Genomic DNA, 8,810 nt, shown 5'->3' with positions numbered 1-8,810 from the left:
AAGCGTTAAAAATACTAGAAACCGTCAGGTCCAAATCCTCAGAGATTAGACTAAAAGCAGAATTTTATATTTTGCAGGGTAAATTTCTTCCCACTTTGTCTAAGCTCATCTATTATTTACCACCCAGCTAATTCTTTTAATCAAGTCTAACTCAGAAAGATGAACTATAATATAAATCAGATTGAATTTCAGTGTAACCCAGTCTTAATTTATTGGTAATGAAAAAAAAATTAGCATCAACTACTCACCTTCTGCATTAAGAACATTTTTACCTTTTCACAATTGCAGGGCTTACTAAAAGTTAGATTTTCATTCCAGGTTTTATTTAAGAATTTTTGACCCTCTACAATGATTCAGCTCATGGTCCTGGTGCTGGAAAAATTGTAGTTTTCAGAGAAACCGTCTCTGCATGTGGGTGTGAGAGGCAGTCTCTCTTCATGTTTTTCATTACAGTTCATTGCACTGTTGTAAAAAGGTAGCAAAGCAAAGCAGGAGGAAGACTGACTCTTTTACTGACTGGTCTGAATTCAAAAGTGAATTGTTAAAAATAGTGTACTTTAAACTTTTGAACTGTTCACTGGGGTTTTCAGGGCATAAATATTTTAAAAATAAAATCACTCAGCATACCAAAGTAAAAGCATTATGAAACTTCTAATCATACTTCTATGAATAGTATTAGGAAGACCTTAATTTAGTTTGGGGTGCTAAAAAATCATGCGTAAGGATGTGTAGCTTCAGAACGCTGAGATCGCAGCCTGCAGAGTGCTACGCCTTTGTTTACAGTTCACTTCTGCAAATCATCAGTCTCTCAAAGCGCTGTGCTTGCCATCAGTCATGCTAAGGTGGCCCTCCACCCCCTCCCAAGACGGTTTGCTCCATAGGTAAGCCATACAAAAATTCTGTCCTGTCGTTGTTCTTAACTAAGAAATGATATTGGATTTTATCTCCCATTCTGAAATCTCTTCTCCAGGTGATGGTAAATGTAGTAAAACAAACATGCATGGTGATGAGGATAGGGTGAGTGGTTAATAGCTGCTCACTTTGGGGTCCTCAATTGGAACTACAGAAACGACAAGTTAGGCTCTGATCTGAGTGTTCTCAGGAACTCTTCTGAGTTGAAATAGTTCAAGAGCCTCGGGGTCATAGAAAAATACCATCAATCTCTTTTGGGTCAGTTGGCAACATAAATTATCAACGAAGTCTAAAATATTACCAGTACCTAAAAAAAATTTCAGCAGAAAAATGTTAAGTAGAACATTTAGTTTTCATTCACATTAAAATTTTATGTATATGTACATAAATTTATAATAAAGTGATACCAACTTTCCAAGTAGTAGAAATCAGATTGCTAAACCTGATCTAAAGTTTATTTTGAGGACCTCAAGTCTACAAGAGTGGGATAGTAATAGGAGTGAAGGCTTTAACTTCAGACAAACATGGGTTTATGGCCTATCTTTGTCGCTTATTTAACTTGATGGGCAAACTACTGAGCTTGTGTCCTCATCTATAAAATAAAGATTAGATACCACTGCCACAGGATGATGTGAGGGTCTCAATCACGCATATGAAATACTCATTACAAAAGAGGCACTCAGTCAGTGGTTATCAGAGACCTGCTTTCTTTAGAGGCTTGAGTACTTTTGTTAAAAAGTTTAGGTCTACTTAAAGTCTGCAAAGCGGTAATTTTTATCATCCTGAGAGATCTCTATTTCTCCTGTTTCTAATCATCAGTGGCATTCTCCCGAAACCGTTATCTGTATGCTTAGTATCTATACGAAGGATGCTTCAATGCTATCTATGCTTAAGTTGTATAAAAAAAATCTAAAAATTCAACAAGCAATTATTAATGAAAGTTTAAACTGACCCTCTAGTACCATAATTAGTTTAAAATTCCGTCTTTTAAATTATTTGCTCCTTGAGATTCAGTGAAATGAAAACATTCAGCAGTAAACTCTTGCCCACAAGGAATCAAAGTGAGTAAATCACTAGCACGCAGGGAAGGGGAAAGGACCATGTGGTCACCATGAGAGTTCAGGATATGCAGCACAAAGCAAATCTGAAGGACTAGATTCTACACGGATCATCATCTTCTAACTCAATCAATAATATGTATCAAACTGAAGAAAAGTGTAAGTTTTTCCTTTGAGATCTGAGACGCCAAGAGCCTTCATCACAAATAATCTACTGTAGCTATGGACAGGGTAGTCAAATTTATTTCAAAACAAAAGCTTTGTTGGGCTGCATCAAATGCAGGAGGAAAAAGAATACTTCGGGGCATGGTCAAATTACCAGTGTGCATAACAGTGAGGTATGCTCAAATAAGCCTTTAAAACTTTAAAACCTGAACTATAACATACCCATGCAGTAATATTTTTTCAGTGCTACTAATTAAAAAAAAAAAAATTAAAGCCTGCATTGGAAATTTACAAAATGGCAGAATTTTGTGTCTCCTACCTTTTGACCGTAATATGTTAATGTACAGATTTTATGACAGGGTCTGTGTTAAAAAATCTAAATATTTCCACAAGATTTTAAACATCACTGGGAATCTGAATTTAGAAGAGACAAAATTGGATAAAAGTACAATGCCCGTGACAGCCAACGTTTTGTAACTGGGCTGTATGAGGTTGTTTAGAAGGCAAGGGTTAAAAAGATAGATGAAAAAGATTTTTAAAAATTACCCCCAAAGTTGATGCGCTGATTTGAATATAAGTACACCAGATACTACAGCATGGGGAAACACTGCAAAAAGATAATCTATTTACAGAAGAGTGATTTAAAGACATTATGTTTTTTGTTTTTTTTTTTACAAACAGATGTAAGAACAGGAATTGTCCACTTTTTAAAAACTCTACATTTCAACCCTCCACTATTATTATAATTTGCTGAACTGCCTGTATCAAAGGCAGTTCCCCCCCATTTGACTCTCCAAATAAATTTCCATCATTTCTTCATCATCCATGGTCCAGGCTCTCCTGAAAAGTCTCTGGGCACAAGTCATAGGAGGGCAGGTTTTTGACCTGCAATTAAAAATAAAATCACCAAAAACTAGAGATCCCCCCCCACACCCTGGCCCCGCCAAGATTCCTTCTCTGAGCAGTTCAGTCATCGCTATCCGACAGCGTCTCGTACTGTGCTGAGAGCAGCGGGGCAGGCTCTCGCTCCCAGATCCTGTTCTGTTGGTGAGGAGCTGGCTGGCTCACAGAAGAGGGCGCACACGCGATCGGTGTTGGTGGCGTGCTGCTGAGCATCCGCATAGTCAGAGGGTTATAAGGAAACTGGGTTGAGCCTGACAAAAGAAAAATTAGGTTTTCATTCTTAACAGCATAGTTGCTGTTTCATCCAACTTTCATAGGATGGAGGAGGACAGGATTATTCTAGTAAAATGGTCTTGTTACACTAAGAGCAAAGTGAAACAACATGGAAGGGCCAAGGTTCCACCACTTAGATTGGAGCCAGTGATAAATAACAGCAGTCAGTCTAGAAAGGATGATTGACAGCAGTAAGCACAATGAGATGAAGGCTGCTGAGCCCAGAAGTGAAAGCTTTGGGCTGGGTTTTTAGTTAAGTCTAGAACTAGGTGTTTCCGTGGGGGATCCAAGTAGAACTACTGGCTGTTTAGCTCTGGCTGAGTCTGATTACACCAAGAGCTTACTGGTCCTTAAAGACAAATGTAGGGGCACGATTCTCAGAGCATGAGGAGGATGACAGGTGCCCAGGGATGTCACAGGGCGAGGGGCAGATTTACAATGTACAAGACTTCGAAGAGGAATACATAACCCTGACGATAGCACTGCTACCTTCTGCCAGTTTCTAGATTGTTTCATTGTCCCCAGAAAGCCTCCTACAGCTTAAATTCTCGAAACAGAAAATATTTCATCAAGTAATTAATTTCATGAATGGTTTAATATTCCTTCCCTAAGAGATGTGAGCACAAACGATCACTGGGCTAGGCTAGAAGTTTTCAAATTAGTACACAACCATTTTTGCACGTGGTGTGAGAATTTTATAAAGCAAAAGCCTTAAATTATGCTGATATAATATCCATATGAAATTTATATATATCTTAAGGGGGAGGGCACATTTCAGATTTTTCTCAGTGACATATATGTGTATTTAACCTGTAAGAAAAGGACAGTTTATAATTCTCTGAAACCCTTAAATCCACAGCAAATATCCCAGTTTGATTAAAAAAAAAAAAAGTCTGTTCCTTTTCAAGACTACCATTATCAAGGTTATTAACTGGGGGGGAAAAAAGCTTACAAACAGGCACAAAATAGAAACCATTAATAAATATCTTAGAGTATTATTTTTCATCAATTTATACATAGTGTAGCCTACAGAGAGATAATGGCTTTTTAAACTATTCTTCCCATTTCTGACTTAGATTTGTTATTATTTCCCCAAGAACCTTCTCTAAGAATATCTGTATGAAAGGCTGAACAGGAGGCTATCTTGGGAGTGGCACTTTACATCAGGTAGTTCATGAAAGAACTTAACTTGCTTTGCAAACAAAGCAGATGTTGGCTACCAGCATAATAGAGAAATGAGGGAAATGGGTAAGAGATTTTTTCATAGCTTTTCTTTTGTTCATAGTAATCAGACCTTGCATTCTTAATATTTTTAAGATTTTATGCACGCAATTTCTATTCTGGAAAGTGGAATCTATCAATGATAAAGTAATAGAAATATAGCTTTCAAAAAACAAAGTTTCTGATTTTAGAAGAAGTACTAACCAAGGCATTGACATAAATTGCTTTAAGACTCATTTTCTAGCAGTAGGTTCCTCACCTGTTGAAGAGGGCCGATCTTCCCAGGCCCAGCCTGGCGTCTGCCTGTGGTAATCCCCTTCTGAATGGACAGAGGAGACTGAAGAGGGCCGTTCAGTTCCTAAGTAGCCTTGCCCAGGGATAGGAGATTTAGATTTCCTGCTGTTTGACTTGCTGATCAGCTTTGGTTTGCAAACTCCTAAAAGTGAAATAAATTAATACTGATATATAATAATGTTCTCAACTTAAAGACATATCAAAATGATGATGATTATATGATGCTGAGTGAAAAAAGCAGAATGGTAGCATGAAGAATCCAGATCTTAGTATCGAATGAAGTAAAAATATAATTAAAAGAAAGCCAGAGGGGCTGGCCCCGTGGCCGAGTGGTTAAGTTCGCGCGCTCCGCTGCTAGGCGGCCCAGTGTTTCGTTGGTTCGAATCCTGGGCGAGGACATGGCACTGCTCATCAGACCACGCTGAGGCAGCGTCCCACATGCCACAGCTAGAAGAACCCACAACGAAGAATACACAACTATGTACTGGGGGGCTTTGGGGAGAAAAAGGAAAAAATAAAATCTTAAAAAAAAAAAAAAAAAAAGAAAGCCAGAATTTTCTTGTAGCAACTAAAACAAAAAGGGTGTGTTCTCACTCCATAAACTTAAAACATGTAGCCAAGGAACTAAAATTTCTGGAACATCGTTTCTTTTCTGGCCTCGGAGCATAGAAACTGCTAAGGAAATTAAAGCAGGTTGACAAAAATCTTAAGTCCTCACTACCTACCTCCTCCACCACTGACTGAGAGAGAGGCAAACAGAGTAGTTAATACACCACCCCAAGGAAACAGTAAGTCAGAGGAAGAGAGTGTAGAGCAGAAGCCCCTTGATAGCTCTACTGGGCCTCAGCAGAAGCTTGCCAAATTTTGGTGGCCCTTTCTGTTTTTCCAGGCTCGGTTTAGTTGGTGACCTCACCAACGAGGAATGCCCTTGAGTGGGCTCTAGAACAAAACATTAAAAACATCTCAAAAGAGATCAGAGTCGGGTCACCAGCAAACGTTTTCCTCAGCCCCAGCAGAACAAAATCACCCTGCCCCAAATCCTTCAGGGTACCAAAAAAAAGGGGCATAAAGCAACTTCTACCCCTTGAACTATCTGGAAAGAGAAGTGCAAGTCCTTGATGATAAGGAAGAGAATATAATAGAAACAACAAGTGGAAAAGGTGCTTTATATACTGAAAGAAAACTTCAAAATAAAGGAAGCCAGTCTACAAAAGTAAGTGACGGAAGAGATAACCAAAAAGAATGATGAAAAGGCTTAGGAAATAACATTAAGCAAGGATCAGAATAGACATAAGGAAAAGGGAATTATTAGGACAAAGGAAAAATCTAAGATCCAGTATAAGAAACAAAGATCAAGATGACTAACATAATTAGAAGGTAACATATGGAGGAGAAAGACTGTGTAGCAAAAAGATAATTGTGTTTCTGAAATGGAGAACCCAACAAAAGAAACAGAAAATAACTAAGAGGAACATTTAATAGGACATTTTGCTAAGTGTAGAGATCAACCTGCAGATGCAAATGCCCTGTGTGATCAGGAAAATCTGATACAGAATGATGAATACTAACACATACTTAACGGTTAATTTACTGAAATTGAGGAAAAAAGGATTCTTAAGGCAGATAAATTGTCACCTGTCAAAACGGAGGCAACATCTGGCCTTATTATACAACAGTGAATGCCAGAAAAAGTTGTAATAGTTGTCTACAGGGTGTTTTGAGAAAAGTATGTGTTAAGAATATTATAACCTGTCATTCAAATATAAAGGCAACAAAAAGACATTCTTGAGCATGAAAGATCTTGAAATGTAGCACCCTTTGTGAGAAAATGGAATGTGAAAACCTTACCAAAAAGAAATGCCATAATAAAAAGATTATACAACCAGGATAATTCTAATTGTGTAAAAGTCACCAATATTATAACCTTAAAATACACACAAACACACTTAAAAGCAATAAAAACCAGAAGGTAAGAGCTCTCTGCTCATTTGAAAACAAATGCTCATCTTTCAGAGCAGGAAGAGAATTCATATTGTCCTAAAATTAATATATATGTAAAAATAAATAAAAACATCTAATTAATCTTTTTCTTAACTTTAGTGAGACCTTTTACTTGACAATAGCGGAGGAAAATAAACCTAAACTAAACCTGAAATACTGCTGACTTTCAGGTAATTTTTTAAGCATAAGAGTTTGCAAAAGATTAAGAAAAAAGGTTATAGTTAAACATTAAAAGCTTAAATCATGGTTTTTTGTGTGCAGCAAGGCTTTAACAGCATGTATAAAATGAGCTCATTCTAATATCTGTCATGTCTGGAATGATGATTATCAAACGACACTAGCTTTCTGGATGATTTGATCTGAAGGTTTTTTTTTCCTTACTCTTTCTATGGCTTAAAATTCTTTTATACTGAAGGCTCAGTATAATCAATTTTATTACAACAGAAAGTCACTTTTATTCAAAAGCAGAATTGCACTTGTATTACAGTTACAATGTATGCATACAGCTAAGGACTTAGCTGCTAATATGCTGAAGGCTGACATTCTGGGTAAAAATTTTCATCCTTTTTAATTTCTGTTCATGTTACTAAAACATCTAAGCAAGTAAAAAAAAATTTTTTTTTTTTTAAAGTAACTGAAACCCTCAGAGGTGACTCTGAGCACATAAATGAAATCTGTGAGTGACACATTAGAACTTGGGAAGTAAATTGGCTTTTTCTTGGGAAAGGCAGCAGAAGAGCACTAAAATGAAAACTTTACCTGAATGAGGTGATGGGTCCCCCTCCTCTCTCCGTGTCTCACCACTGGTCACAACCGAAGTGTTGGCACCACCAGGCACTACTCCCACTGTTTGGGACAGGACAACTCCGTGATCCTCAACTTTGTCATCAAAGCTTCCCATGAGGGCCTTCCTGATAATGTCTTCTAGACCGAGATTACTGGCAGGATCAGCAAAAGAATGACCTCTAGAGCTAACTGAGCCTAAAAGAGACAACCATAACATTTCTGCTTATTTCTGAGAGGCAGATCAGGAAACAGAAGGGAACAGACTGCCTACAGTCCTTCAGACCATTGCGTCCACACAGCACCTGCCAAGTTGCCTGAAAACCCATGGCCATCTAAATCAAAATAATAATTCTAGGAACTTTATTTTTCTTTGCTAAATGAATCAGTTCCCCACTTGTGTTAAAGTTACTCAACCGTTTTCTTCTCGTTTCAGTTCCCCAGTTTCTACATTCTTCATCTTTTCAACAAGTATTTATTGAACCTCAGTTCACTTTTTATTGCTCTTGACTATCTCCTCTCTGAGTAAATTAGGCACTATTATTCATTTTTGCATACTGGAGCAGTCCCCTGCTATGCAGTCCATACTTAATACAATTGGTTGGACTGCTACCATACCAATTTCATAATGACAAATAATATATTTGAATCTTACCTGAGGTAGTGACTGCTGGCAAATTAAAGATCTCAGTTCCTGGCTGAGCAGCTGCTGTAAACAGACATTCAAGTTAATTGAGATGTGATAATCATATACAGCAAAGAGATAAAGCCTCAAAAATAATTCTACAATAAAATTAACCATTTTCCATGATGGGAACCTTATTTTTCACTTGTTAAATGAAGATAAAGTAAAAGAAATAATTATGTTTTTAAAAAAGGAAATGAGGACATAAAAAATTGGGTGAGGTAGGAAAATCAGAACAGGTGTAATATAAGCCCAAGGTGGGAACGAAACTTTGCATTGCTGGAGAAAAAACTGCTCTCAGAACAGGAATCCAGGCTTGCTAGGGAGACGAGATCCAGGGGAAAGACACCTCAATGTGTAGGATGAAAATGACCAAGTCTTTCCCTAACATGGTTGACTGGAAACTTCTTACATTCCCAGATGAGACAAAGATTCTGTCTGTTGATTTTTTCATTCCTGCTAATTGTGCAATTTGTAATTTGCATGGTTTGAATGACAATAGCTGAGACAATCTG

At 37.5% G+C, this 8,810-nt stretch overlaps 1 protein-coding gene across 43 annotated transcripts in view; it reads right to left on the bottom strand.

Moving 5' to 3' along the window:
• Positions 1-2,191: 2,191 nt before the first annotated feature.
• NCOR1 (nuclear receptor corepressor 1) overlaps positions 2,192-8,810 on the bottom strand; it is a 155,809-nt gene continuing 149,190 nt past the window's right edge. For 29 of the 43 annotated variants that reach the window (XM_070563467.1, XM_070563469.1, XM_070563459.1 and 26 more), the window contains 4 exons: positions 8,266-8,319; positions 7,587-7,808; positions 4,792-4,968; positions 2,192-3,289 (listed from right to left, as the gene is read on the bottom strand). In XM_070563467.1, the coding sequence (XP_070419568.1) occupies positions 3,102-3,289; positions 4,792-4,968; positions 7,587-7,808; positions 8,266-8,319 (641 nt within the window). In that variant the 3' untranslated portion in view covers positions 2,192-3,101. The remainder of the gene's footprint in view (positions 3,290-4,791; positions 4,969-7,586; positions 7,809-8,265; positions 8,320-8,810) is intronic. The other 14 variants (XM_070563463.1, XM_070563471.1, XM_070563493.1 and 11 more) reach the window with 2 other exon arrangements.

The sequence above is a fragment of the Equus przewalskii genome, chromosome 10 (genome assembly GCF_037783145.1).
Source record: "Equus przewalskii isolate Varuska chromosome 10, EquPr2, whole genome shotgun sequence".
Taxonomy (NCBI): domain Eukaryota; kingdom Metazoa; phylum Chordata; class Mammalia; order Perissodactyla; family Equidae; genus Equus; species Equus przewalskii.
This window is presented reverse-complemented; position numbering and strand designations above follow the sequence as displayed.